This window comes from Sminthopsis crassicaudata, chromosome 4 (assembly GCF_048593235.1).
Source record: "Sminthopsis crassicaudata isolate SCR6 chromosome 4, ASM4859323v1, whole genome shotgun sequence".
Lineage (NCBI taxonomy): Eukaryota > Metazoa > Chordata > Mammalia > Dasyuromorphia > Dasyuridae > Sminthopsis > Sminthopsis crassicaudata.
In genome coordinates, this window is record NC_133620.1 from 17,531,326 (window position 1) to 17,544,390 (window position 13,065).

The 13,065-nt window shown below is 50.9% G+C and overlaps 1 protein-coding gene across 4 annotated transcripts in view; it reads left to right on the top strand.

The window, feature by feature from the left end:
• The first annotated feature begins 285 nt into the window (after window positions 1-285).
• Window positions 286-13,065, top strand: part of MYSM1 (Myb like, SWIRM and MPN domains 1) — a 246,171-nt gene continuing 233,391 nt past the window's right edge. For 2 of the 4 annotated variants that reach the window (XR_012481847.1, XM_074265813.1), the window contains exons 1-9: window positions 286-432; window positions 2,147-2,225; window positions 2,450-2,520; window positions 4,001-4,078; window positions 4,185-4,208; window positions 6,643-6,721; window positions 8,161-8,259; window positions 9,531-10,261; window positions 12,513-12,643. Coding sequence is in view for 3 of the 4 variants with exons in the window: in XM_074265813.1 (XP_074121914.1) it covers window positions 365-432; window positions 2,147-2,225; window positions 2,450-2,520; window positions 4,001-4,078; window positions 4,185-4,208; window positions 6,643-6,721; window positions 8,161-8,259; window positions 9,531-10,261; window positions 12,513-12,643 (1,360 nt within the window). In the remaining variant the exon portion in view is untranslated. Of the gene's footprint in view, window positions 433-2,146; window positions 2,226-2,449; window positions 2,521-4,000; window positions 4,079-4,184; window positions 4,209-6,642; window positions 6,722-8,160; window positions 8,260-9,530; window positions 10,262-12,512; window positions 12,644-13,065 lie in introns of those variants that run through there. The other 2 variants (XM_074265815.1, XM_074265816.1) reach the window with 2 other exon arrangements.

Here is a 13,065-nt window from a genome sequence, read left to right on the forward strand (position 1 = left end):
GCAGGCTCCGCAGGCGGGCAGTTTGGCAGGAGTTACCGCATCCCAGAATCACAAGCGGGGAGACCTCAGAGGCCACCGCCCACTTTTCCCACAGGCTCCCTCCCTCAGCGAGCCACGCCTCTCTTCAGGTTTCCTGCTCCGCCGGAGCCGCTAGGCCCCGCCCCTTAATTTAGCTCCCCCTTCCTGTAACCACGCCTCCGAACTGCAGCCCCGCCCCTTACCTCTCGCCGTCCCCACCCCCTTGTAACCACGCCCTCGAGAGGAGTCACGCCCCCTGCCTCTCCTCTCCAGTGACGGGCTTCCTCCCTCCGCCACAGCCCTCCCAAGTCTCGCGGGATTTTGTGCGGGGTCGCGCCTCGCGATCATGGCTGCCGAGGAGGCGGATGTGGATATCGAGGGGGACCCAGGGTCGGCGCTTCCTCCTCCGCGCGGGTGAGGCCAAGGCTGGGTCCGAGCGGGGCGCGGGAGGTCAGGGTCGGCTCGGGCCCCCGAGACCCGGGCCGAGGTCACGGTCAGGGCCACGGCGCGTGAGCCGAGCGGCTTCCCCTTCCCCGCCTGTGAAACGGAAAGGTTGCCCCTGTGCTTGGCCTCGTGTGCCCCCGGCTTGGCCTCCTCACCCGTCTTACAGCCTGGGAAGCCGAGGCCCGCCCTCCGGGAGGCAGGTCTCCGTTACAGAGGAGGAAACTGAGGCAGCCCCTCCGCCATTTATAGGCCCTTGAGGGTTCGCTGAGTGTGTCACCTGACCCTGGCCCTTGTGTGCTCTCCCGTGACCCCCGGGCCTCCGGCCAGGGTACTGCTGGGGTGTCTCGTAGGGAGGCCTCGGTACACTAAGGAGTGGCGCGGTGGGCAGCATGGCGGGTGCAGCAGGTAGCGCGGTGGGCGGGGCTCCGCCTCTGCCCCTGCCTCAGTTTCCTCATTTGTAAAACAAGCTGGAGGAGGATATGCCCAGCCCCTCGGTGCCTCTGCCCAGAAAGCTCCCGTGGGGTTAGAGTCAGAAGCAGCGGCCCCCAGAACTTGGTCCCTGCCAGCTCTGTGCCCCCACCGTGGAGGGGTCCGGCCGGCAGATGTAGGGGGTCCGGCCCGCAGACGGCGGGGGCAGATGTAGGGGGTCCGGCCCGCAGACGGCGGGGGCAGATGTAGGGGGTCCTCAGATGTAGGGGGTCCGGCCCGCAGACGGCGGGGGCAGATGTAGGGGGTCCGCAGATGTAGGGGGTCCGGCTCGCAGAGGGCGGGGACAGATGTAGGGGGTCCGGCCTGCAGACGGCGGGGGCAGATGTAGGGGGTCCGGCCTGCAGACGGCGGGGGCAGATGTAGGGGGTCCGGCCCGCAGACGGCGGACCCGCCGCCCTGGCTGTCACGGGAGCTGGGGGATTTGCTGCTGGGAGGCGCAAGCTAATGCCCCCCCTCCTTGTAAAAGTGCCTGGGCCCGGGAGGGGGTGGGGCGGCCCAGAACTAACCCTCGGACCTTTGCGTTCGTTCACAGGTGAGGCAGGGGGCGCCTCTGGGTTAAGGGCTTTGCCAGGATCACACACAGCGGGCCTTGCTGGGAAGCCTCTCTGGGCATGAGCGGGGGTGGGGGGGGGGCGCTTCTCTCCTAGCTCTTGTTCTGCCTTCGCCGACACTTGCCGGCCGCTCTCTCCTGAGCCTTAGCTCACCTTTGCTCTCAGTGCCACGGGACTCCCGGGCCTTTGCCCTCCTGGCAGCTCTGCCCCTTTCCCGCGCTTCCCAGAGCTGAACTTCGAACTTTGCCCCCCTGGGCTGTGTGGCCGGGCCTCGGCGGCCCCGCCCCCCATGGCTCACATCCCACTTCTGTCAGTCCCCTCTCTCTTCATGCTTAGAGGCGCCCCTCCGAGCAGGGCCTGCTTTCTTGACGCCTTATTAAGGTCTGGGGCAGTGTCATCTTCCTGTCCCTGGTGTAAGGGCAGGGGCGGCGCTGGAGACGGCCCCGCCTCCGGCCCTCCTTCTGAGCCAGCCTCAGCTTCCCTAGGAGGAGTGGGGGTTGGCCAACTTGTAATGCCTCCCCCGACATTGTCTTCGGGGGCTTCCCCTGCCTGGGGGGGCCGGCCCAGATCCCTTGCCCCGCCTCTCGCCTGCGGGCAGGCTCCCTTTCTAAGCATCTCTGTGCCCATTTTCTTGTCTATTACAGAAGCCATGAAAATACCGCATCCGCTTTAAGGCAAGATCACTACCTTGAGTCCACGTGGAGAGCCGGTAATGGCCTCATCGTAAGTGCTGAGAGGTTGTGTCCGCGTGCGTAGGAGAGGGCGCTTCCGGCCTAGAAATGCCGCTCCCCACCTCTGTCCCGCTGCGGACGGAGTCTCCGGGCCTTGTTTCTCCCGATCTTGAAGATCACAGTGGGAAGTTTCTCTCGGAATCACACGCTTTTATCTGATACTGCAGGTTATCTCAAAAGTCCATTAGTGTAAAAGTTGCCTTTCTTTCTTAATAGCCTTGGACTCTGGATAATACCATCAGTGCTGAGAACAGGGCTGTCATCGAGAAAATGTTACTGGAAGAAGAGTATCCTTTAACGCTTCCGAGGAGAAAGCCCCGGGCCTCCTGAGGGGTTTCCCCCAGGATCGCCCGATCTCCGGGTCTCTGAATGCTAGAAGCTGTTTCAGGGCCCCCACTTTGACTGGGCTTTCACTTCAGGGCAGCGGCATTGCCCCAAACCCGTGGTCGCTCTCAGAGCCTGGGCGCCTCCCCAGTTCAGAAGCCCTGCTTACGCTGGGGGGGCCGGGCCCTGCACGACGCTCTCCACGAGTCACGTGTTCAGTGTTAATAACATTGAGAGGGCAGCACTTCTGGCTCGGCCGGGCCCTTAGGGAAGGCTGTCTTGTGCTGGCCTCTTGCTTCCTTGTCACTTGCATGAATACATCCTTTCTTGTCTGCTTTTTGACCGCTGCCCTTTTAGTTAATCTTCAAGGACCCAGATAAATCACCAAATGCCCCAAAGTGAAGCCAGCGGGTCTTTTTATTCAAGCGAGGAGACTTGACTCATGTGTTAATTCTGCTGCTCCTGGCCGTGCATCACTCTGGGTTTGGGGGGCTTCATCTTCTTTGGGGGGCCTCCTCCACCATGAGCCATTTCTGATCTCTGCACACTCAGTCACTGCTGTAATGACATCAGAGCGCCTGTTAGCCTGCGCCGCTCCCTCCTGGGGGCGATGGCGCCAGTGCGGGAATCAGCAGGCCTCACGCTGCCTGGGAAGGCCGGCAGGTTTTCATTAGGTTCTCATCTTGGCCGAGGGAGGTGTTTGGCTCCGTAGAATGAAGGTGTGGACTTCCTGTTGGCCGGTTTCCACACACTTGTGGAGGGGTGGGGGAGGGGGGCATTTTCCTAACACGATAGAGGAATAGCCCAAACCTCTTGCACCCTCAGGGAGCAGAGATTCTTAACCCGCTCTCCAGGGACCACAGCTCACAGGTCTGAACTTGAGCGGAGGAAAAATGGCGTCTTTAATTTCATAAACTTTTGGCTTCCTTTGTAATTGTCTATATTTTATTGGATTCATTTAAAATAGAATTCTTGAAGGGAATCCTAGCTTTTCCACAGTGTCAAAGGCATTGCCATACAAAAGGTTAATTCATCTCGCTGAAGACAGAGAAGGTTTAGATGTCGCAGTTGGTATGAGGGAAATGCATTCTAATTATCCTACGTGCCTTATAACATCGGCGCAAAGGAGGGCCAAGGAGAGGAAAGCTGCTTCTCGTTCCTCCCCAGGCATTCGAGTAGAGTCCAGGCCAAGTCTTGCTCTGCATATTTTTGTGCCAGTAAAATTTAGCTGTCAATTCATTGGCGACAAGAATGGGTTCTGTGGTGTACTATATCATCCGTATGGTAACACAGAAACATTTGTTTAATTCTTCTTTTGGTCCCATGTAAACACATGCAGCTCGTTGCATTTTCAACTTAATCTGGTGATGTTCACTCAGGAGAGTATGTGAACATCGCTTTCTTACTTCATGTTTTCAGAAAGTTTCCTTAGTAACCTCACAGATATTATATGTCTAACAAATCACTTCCAGACCAATTCTGGCTTGATCATAAGGAAAATAATAAAAAATACACAAAAAGGTAAAAAACAAACAAAAAAAAAAACACTTGGGTAATACCTTGGGAGAAGGCAGTGAATTTGAAAAAATTAATTACATTAACCATTTCTTTTTTTTATCTTTTACAGTCCACAAAAATCAGGAAAACTCACGTATGTACTTTTTATTTTTTTTAAAGCCTTTTGTGAATTTATGAGTTAAGTTACATTATTCTCAAAGTAATTTGTAAACCTTTGTATGACTAAATTCTTGTGAGCACGGGCTATGCAAAAAAGTGAGATGCTGGGAAAGCTGGATTTCTTTAGGAAATGTAAGAATGTGAGCATCATTTTTAGTTGACTTTGAATGCAGTTAATTTTAGCCAAACCAACATGAGGCGCCTCCTGTATACGAGTCATTATGGGTCAGTCAGAGAAATTGGATTCAGGATGACGTTAGCAACTTAAAAGTGATTATTTAGTCATAGGCAGAAAAGTTGGCTAAATTGAACAAAGCAACTTGAGGTGCTGTTCATTGGATTTCCAGGATAACAAAATAATCTTAAGCAAACAAAAGGAATTCAGTACAGAACCCCACAATTGAGGAAGTAGAAGGAAGCTCGGCAGCTGGGAGCCCAGACCCCAGCACAAAAGGAGCCTGTGGTCACATGCGGGTTGCCTTGCCTTGCCCTGAATACGTGCCCAGTTCCTTGTTTTGCACTTTGGGGCCAAACACAATGACTCCGGCTCCTTCACAGGTCAGCCTTTCAAACGCTTGAAGATAGCTGTTGGGCCCCTTTGAGTCTTATCCAGCTGCACATGCCCCATTCTGTCAATCAGCTTATCCTTAGCTAGGAGTTACCTCCTTCCTGGTTTTCCTCCGGACGCTCCAGTTCCTTGGCGGTTCTTAGAACTGGGCAGATGCTCCAAATGAGGGCAGCTATGTGGCACCTCTGTTCTGGAAGCTGAGCATCTCTTACTGCTGCCCAGTATCCCTCTGCTGACTTGCACTGACCTTGCAAGCCCCTAAAACTCCCAGGCCTTTTTTCACAACTGCGTTCTATCCCTGAAAGGTAAAGAAGCTGAAATGTTAGGTCATTTACTGCTGACTGTCCAATTTCCTCTGCAGCCCTCTGCTTGTATTAGTCTTGTATCTCCATCTTCTCTGCTGTAATTGTGCAAGAGCCTTTAGGAAAAGCTTTACCCAAATCTGGCTAAACTGTCTCTAGGCTGTTCTCCCCGTGCACTAATTTAGTAATCATGTCAAAACAGGAAATGAAGTTAGTCTGGCCTCCCCGCTGTTGGTGAAGCCAGTGCTGGCTTTCTGTAATCCCCACTTCCTTCCTAGATTTTCTCCAGCCATCTCATCAACGAGCCGTTCTCAGATTGTTCCCAGAGTCAGTTAGACTCATTGCCTCTGTGTAGACCCTGTCCTCTTTCCTTTTCTAAAAGTAAGGGTCACATTGCTGTTTTCCAGTATCTGATCTCTGCTCTCTCTCCAGATCTTTCTCTGGCTATGGTTAAGTGACCCTCCTTTCTCCTTATCTCATCATTCTTTTGTCATTTCCGGTCTAATGGTCATTCTCTTTTGCAGAAAAAAGAAAAATCAAACAAACTCAGAAACAAGTTAAAAAGGCAAATGTCTGAGGCCGGATTTGAGCTCAGGTCATCCTCACTCCAGGGCCAGCGCTCTATTCACTAGACCATCTAGCTCCCCCCAAATTAAGAATTGAGTGTGTTCTTATGGAAGATATTTCTTCTTTCTTGAATGCATTTGCATTCCTTAAAAGTTCCTGCAGGTTTCCTCTGTCCATCTGAAGAAGTGAAGGCCATTTGTTTCTCTTGTAATTGCCAGACATCTGAGCCCTGGGCTGTCTCTCTAAGTATTTTGAATAATTGTTGAAAGTTAATTTGAGGTGGACAGGTTAGGTTACCTCCTTAAGATCATGCAGTGATCATTGTCAACCTGCCCACTGATGCATAAATTTATCTACAGAGAAGTAGATAAAGACCGGCAAACTTTACCAGCCCATTTACCATATACATTTATTTAGAGAGAAGTAGATAAGGACAGGCAGACATTACTAAGTGCTAAAAATAATAAATGGAGCCCACAGATGTATGTAACTGCTCTATCTCATTTGATTTTTCTTGTCATTAATTACATGAAGTAATCAAAAGTAGAGATTCCAGAGGGTCAGAAGAGATGGGATTGGAGGGAAACAGAATTCTGGAAAAGGGGAAGGAAGAGAACTTGATTTCTGAAAAATGTGGAACTAAGTCCTAAGATTTCCTGTTTCTTTTTTGATCTGAAGATGTAACGGTTATTGGCTAGTCTTGCTTCCCACCTAATGACTCCTGTTCCCGTTGCCCTATTGTTCTTTGGTTCCTTCATGATTTTTTTTCCTGTGTTAACCCCAGTCCCCCCCTGCCCCCCCCAAAAAAAATATGCCTCCAAATTGTCCCTGAACGTGTATCTTCTTTGATTCAGGCCTCAGAATTTGAATGCAACCTATAATTATAAGATTTGTGATCATATCGAATATAAGTTGTTTATTTGCAATGCTTTTTTTCATATGTAATCTTTCTCCCCACCCTTTTTTTTTAGGATTCAGTCACCTACAAAGCCAGCCAGTCACTCAGTCAAGTGGACAGTGGGAGAAAAGGAGCTTTTTGAGCAAGGCCTGGTAAAGAAGAATCTTCATATTATTTCAAATAAATTATTCTAGAAGCTCTGGTTGTTCCTAGACACAGTTAAGTGTGATAACTGTTAGTAAAGGGATCAAATATGTATTTCTAGCTCAAAAAACTTTTACATTTTTAATGGAGATGAATGAAATAATAAGGTAGATCTAAAATAGGATGTCTGACATAGTAAGCCACTAAAATCATTGTGATTTATTTTAAGCAGCTTTAATCCTCAAAAGAAGTCTTTTCTGGCCTAGAACAAACCTAGATAAATCAGATTATCTGATGCCAAGTATCAAAATAAAAAGTGAAAGTCCTCCTAGTTTTTTTTACCTAGCACCATCCTGTCTGGATCGCTCATTGCCTAAAATTTTCATTTTAATTCAAGTATTTGGAATTCTACAAAGCAGTCAAAATGGCTTCATTTTGGTTGGAAGCCAGAAATGACCTATTTGCATAAATGCTTCATAAGGATCCATTTAAATGTGAAAAAATTGCCCACAGCAATCCAATTGTGAAACACCCTTTCTGTACCCTTGGGAGAAAAAGTATGTAGCGAGTGTATTTACTATTAAATACTGCTGAATGTCCAAAACAAGAATTTTTCATGCATTTGGAAATTTGTTGCTACATTTATGAGATTTTCAAATAAGATTAACGTTGCTGAATCTTTAAAATGAGCTTTTTTATAATATTTTTTTCATTAAGACACTGTGATAATATTTGAAAGTAGACATAACTGCGTCTCCTCCTCTCAACTTTTTCCTGAGCAGTATGGGCACAAAGGCAGCCATTTGTCGATATTTTAGTTGTGCAGAGACTCCCTAGGGACTGATATTAGAGTGAGTGTAGACTACCAATATAGACAGGTGTCCTCAGCAGATTGGAGAACAGGCCTTGGCGCTGATCTCCCACCACTGCCCTTGTGAAAGCCTGAGACCTAAGGAGCAGGAGCAATGTTGTGTTGGTCTTAATATCTTTTCTCGTGAATAATTATTGACTTTTTTATCAGTACAAATAAATATAGATTTAAGAGGTCATGAATTGTTTTGGTTTTGTTTTTAGGTTTACAATGTACTTCCCCCTTTTATTTCATGTTATCCACAATAATTCTGTGCAGTGGGGCTAATGTAATCTCTACTTTATAAATGAGGCGGCTGCTGCCCATGGGGGTACCATGAATTAGGTGCCTCGGGCACAGTCTGTGCCACTTAACGCACAGGGCCATCAGCTTTCACAGGTCAGCAGTAATTATGACTTAATTAACTATCGCCTCCCTCGTTAGCTTTGGAAGGAAAGCGGAAATAGTTTCATGGTGGTTTTTGTTGTTGTTTGTTTTTGGTTTTTTTAGTTCTAGTTTTTAAAAAAAATCTGTCTGTCCAGGCTATATTTCTAAGCTAACAAAACATTTAAAAATTTCTCTTTTTTGGTATGGCAGACTAGGTTTGGCCGGAGATGGACCAAAATTGCGAAACTGATAGGAAGTCGCAACGTTTTACAAGTCAGGAGTTATGCCAGGCAGTACTTAAAGAAGAAGGTAAGCAGGATGTGAATGGGACAGTTATCGTGACATTTAGAAAAATGGGAGAAGCACCTCTCCCTCCCCCCCATTGGGTATAGTACGGGAAAACACAGTTTCGCTTTCATTCAGGCACTGAAGCCTTCCCATAAAATGTCCCGTTTTAAGTCATTCAGAATCTGCCCTTTGGCTCTCAGGGAGCCTCAAGGTGTCCTCAGCTAAAGAAGTAGGTAAAGAAATGCCGCGGTCTTTGTGCTGTCTTTCCCCAAGTCACCCCGGTAGCCTTTCAGTCAGTGTCCGGCCTTGGCCCAAACACCGGCCATCTGAAGTGCTGGCAGGACAGGAGATCCGTTCTACCCGGCACTGCCCGGCATACCACAGGCATTAATAATGACTATTGAATTACTTATTGAATTGAATGATTTCCTTAACTTTAAAGTGTGGTTTTAGCAGGCAGTCTTGAATTAGCAGAATAAACAAAAACCCACAGAAAGAATTACCAGAAAACGAAGATTATTTTCTTCTCTGCTTCCAAATCCAGCTTTCTTTTAACTCTATAGTAGTGTCCATTGTGCCCACCTCGATTTGCCAGTTTTGCCCTGCTCACCCACCTGAATTATCGTTACTTGGAGGCTCAGCCACAAAATAAACCACATAAAGCGTGGAGACTGGTTTGGGCACTTACCGAGCGCCCTGCCCGCCCCTCCCCCTCCGTGCCTGAGCAGGGTTTGTCCACGCAACTTCCACCCCCACCAGGGGGAGTCTGAGGGTTGGACTTGAGTGGGTCACCTCTAAAGTCTGTCGGAGCCGAATTCTCCATTTGGGAGGGTGTCGAGGCGCCGTCCGCGGCTGGGACTCCGGGGTCATGGGGTTGTGGGTCTGCAACTCCAAGGCCTGGAGGCCCTGGCCGGTTTTTTCAGATGATGGGGAGTGACCAGCCAGAGGGGCCGCCAGGCCAATTAAGAGGTCTCTGGTTCCTCCCTCCTCTGCCCCTCAGACCTGGAAATGCTTTGAGACTCCTTCCACCAGCACCCAAACCCCGCCCTCCTCTGGAGGCTCCACATGGGCACCTGTCTGACACAGAAAGGGAAACTGAGTCACGTGCTCCTTCTAAGTGACCAGAGCAAGAGCTCTCTGTGCGTGTGCACGTGCAGCACAAAGCTTCATGAGCTATCTAGGTACCCCTGAGACTCAGGTTAATTGTGTTCTCTTTGTTTTGTGCCTCTTATTTAAGTTGTAAAATCTTCCTTTTCTCGTTCCTTTTTTTTCCTGTTTTTTAAATGCCTCAGACAAAGTTGGGTGGTCTGGGGAAGGGCGTGCCCAAGCAGGAGAGCCCGGGGGAGCTGGCCGGGGAGAAGTCCTGGGCTTCACTAGGCCTACAAGGGCGGGCCGACCCTCACCTGAATGCTGTGAAAATCGAGACCTTGTCCGATGATGAAGAGGTGGACATCACTGATGACGCCGACGAGCTTTTCCCCGTGCCCCTGAGGAGTCCCAGCAGTGTTCTTTTATTCAATGTTCCCGATAAGACGGACCCCCAAGGGGCCCTTCCTCCCGAGCGACAAGACTGCGCCCTTTCTGCCTCTCCCAGGAATGACCCTCACGGCACCTCCCCGGGGCAGAAGGAGGCGCTCTCCGCCTCGGGGATGGCTCCTTGGCTGCAGAAGCCCAGCAGCAACGGAGGGAGATGTGAGCGGGTGTGCCAGCAGATGTCTGGCCCTGGCTGCAGCGCAGAAGGAAGCGCCTCGTCGGGGGCCGGCGAGCAGGAAGCTGACCTGGGCCTTGGCTGGGGGCCGAAGGACGTCCTCGATCGCCAGGCGCTTTTTCCTTCCTCCTGCCAAGTGGACGAGGAGAGCGCAGAGGACGGGGAGCCCCTCAAGGCGCCCGAGCAGGAGGTAGAGGTCAACAGAGGGACCATCCAGGAGGAGGAGAAGCAGGCCATCCCCGAGTTTTTCGAGGGCCGCCCAGCCAAGACGCCGGAACGCTACTTGAAGATTAGGAATTACATTTTGGATCAGTGGTAAGAGACAAAAGCAAATCTGAATGAAACGGGGGGAGGGGATTCTGGCTCCCTGTTGGTTGTCCAGGAGAACACGATAATTAGAGTTCTGACTGGGCAGGGCTCACGGTGCTCCGAAGGCCTGGTTTAGACTGGTTCCCAAAGCTCCGGCCATCCATCGTGTCTTCTGGCCCGGCGTCTGCACCTGCTTTTCAGCCGGGATGGGGGGGAAATAGGCGGAACTTTTCTGTTTCTTAGAACAGCGTGAACCCAGCTAAGGAAGGGATGCCCAGGTCGGGGAAGGCTTCCTGACAAACATGGCCTTGGGCTGGGCCGGGAAGGGTGGGGAGAGTTTATAAAAGGCAAAAACGGGGACCAGGAGAAGGTTCAGAGACAGAAGATCTCAACAACGGGGGAAGGATGGAAAAATCTGAGACTTATTGGAAAGTCCTTGAGGACTCGCCTGGGACGTTAATGGGGATCTCCACGGCAGCAGGATTGGGGTGGGGGCCCCCCGAGAGGAAGATAGCGGCTTTTTCCCAGTGGATGATAGGAAGCCGGGAACGGGTGCTGAACTTGCTGACTAGCACTGGCTGGGCAGACAGGAAGGTGAGGTTCCCACGGGGCTGGGTCTCACTGAATCCAGGGCTAGTGAGGAGCAGCCAGCCACCAAAAGGAGCCGTGGCCAATCACAGTGCCCATCCTTGGACCCCTTCTAAGGAGAGAGACCCCCCAGGACAGCTAAGTGACCTAAGGACCACTGGGGGGGGGAACGAGGTGGACCAGGGAGAGGGCAAGATCAGAGAGACTCTAGAGGAGAGTATCCTAGCAGCAGAGCATGGGGTGAGCAGTTGGAGGGGGGGAGTCTAGTCCCTATGAAATGTGAGGGGCCAAAAGGGTAAAGGAAAAGAGGGGGTGCTGCTGGCACAGTGGGTGTCTGAGGTGGAGTGTCCTGGGCCATGGGCCCCCGCCAGCAGTGGGCATTCGGATCCACTGTGGGATGGGAGAGGTTCCTGTAACCTTAGCACTATTTGTGCCTGGCAGGGAGACCGAGCCCTCAGGGCAAGTGTCACTGAGCCACGCCAAGACCCCCAGCTCAAGTTCCCGTTTTACAGGTGAGGGAATGGAGGCCCAGAGGATGTAAGAGATCACCCAGGGTTCCCCGGGCCTCCTCCTTGCTCAGAGCTGGAGCACTCCAGCTCCATGGATGGGGGCAGACTCAACAGCGCTGACCTTCCTCCCCCAGCACCGAGGGGGAAGGGGGGGTGAGGAAAGTGGGGGATATCATGGAAGAGAGATGGTGGGCTCTGAAAGGCTGCGGGAGTGCTCAGAGCGCTGGGCTCCAAGTCAGAGCCTGTGTCCGACTGTGGGCTACTGACGGGGCCGTTCTCCATCTCGGGCCCTTCTTATGGGAGATGGGACCAATCTAGAGCAGAGGAGAGACGGTGTCACGGAGCACCATGGAAATGTCGGTTACGTCCCCATTGTTGGCGGCGGTCATCGACTGCCTTGTGGAGGACGCTGTGAAGCACGTCGTGTACTCAGGACAGCGTTAGCGTAGGGGACAGCAGGCCTGAGTGACTTGTTCAGGATCTCACGTCCTGACCCCAGGACTGTCTTCTGTCCCAGGGCACCTCGCTCCCCGGCGTTCTCGACAACCAGTACGGTTCTGAGGGAACGTCCTGGGCTTCAAAAGCAGTCTGGACAAAAGGACCCAAAGGCAGAGGAGCAGGGTAGAGAGAGCCCCGGGGGCCCCAGAGACCGGCTGTCAATCCCCAGCCCGAGGGGATTGGCCCGAGATCCCAAGAGCAGTCAGCAGCCAGACAAGGTTCGATCCCAGCACCCGCAACTCTAGAACCTGTCCCATTTCTGTTGTACAACACCGCTCCATTTTCTAAACTGCACTCCCCGTCAGAACAGGAGCAAATGTGAACGACAGCTAAAACACCAGATCAGTATTTGCATGTTTATACTTCCAACTCTTTTGTTACCGAAGTCCAGTGAATTTAGCATTGGAGAAGACACTCCGTCGCTAAAGCAGTGCCGCTGTACCTTGAAAGTTACTGCAGAACTGTTCAGATGAGTGGGTGTATTTTAGCTCTCCCAGAACTCTCCCTGTGGGACCTTTCTGACTTCCCAAGACCCATTTCATTTAAGGAAGTTGTGATGGAAAGTTTTCTTTTGCACAGAGAGAGAAAATGTTTAAAAATGACAAGTCTTAAAATAGTTTTGTAGAAATGAAATTTTCATTTGTGTTCTTCCAAAACATCAGGGAAAAGTGCAAACCCAAATATCTGAACAAGACCTCGGTGCGCCCAGGCCTGAAGAACTGCGGCGATGTTAACTGCATTGGACGGATACACACGTACCTGGAGTTAATAGGAGCCATCAATTTTGGATGTGGTAAAAAAAAATATTTACATTTTGTCCTCGCGGCGCACGTTAATATTATCTTTGATCCCTTCAAGAAGAGACAGTTTCTTGAAAGCTTGGCTAAAACACCTTCCTTTTGAGAAGCTTGCTGACGTTTTATTCTTGACCTGCCTTTGAAGATTTCTCATGAAAGGTGGCCTGGCCCCATACTTAATGGTTCTGTTCTTTTAAAGTCACATAAAAGAAAAGGAAATTAAAGCAAAGTCACGATAGTACGTGCTGTCACTCAGAATGCAGGTGCTGTGCTAATAGCCCAAAGACTTCCCAGAAGCCTCTAGAAGCAGATGAGGTTCCCCTTGTCCTTTGAGGGGCACATTTCTGCTAGGGTCTTCAGGCAGGGATACCTACAGGAGGCACCCCCTTCTCATCGGCAAACAGCCTAGAAAACATTA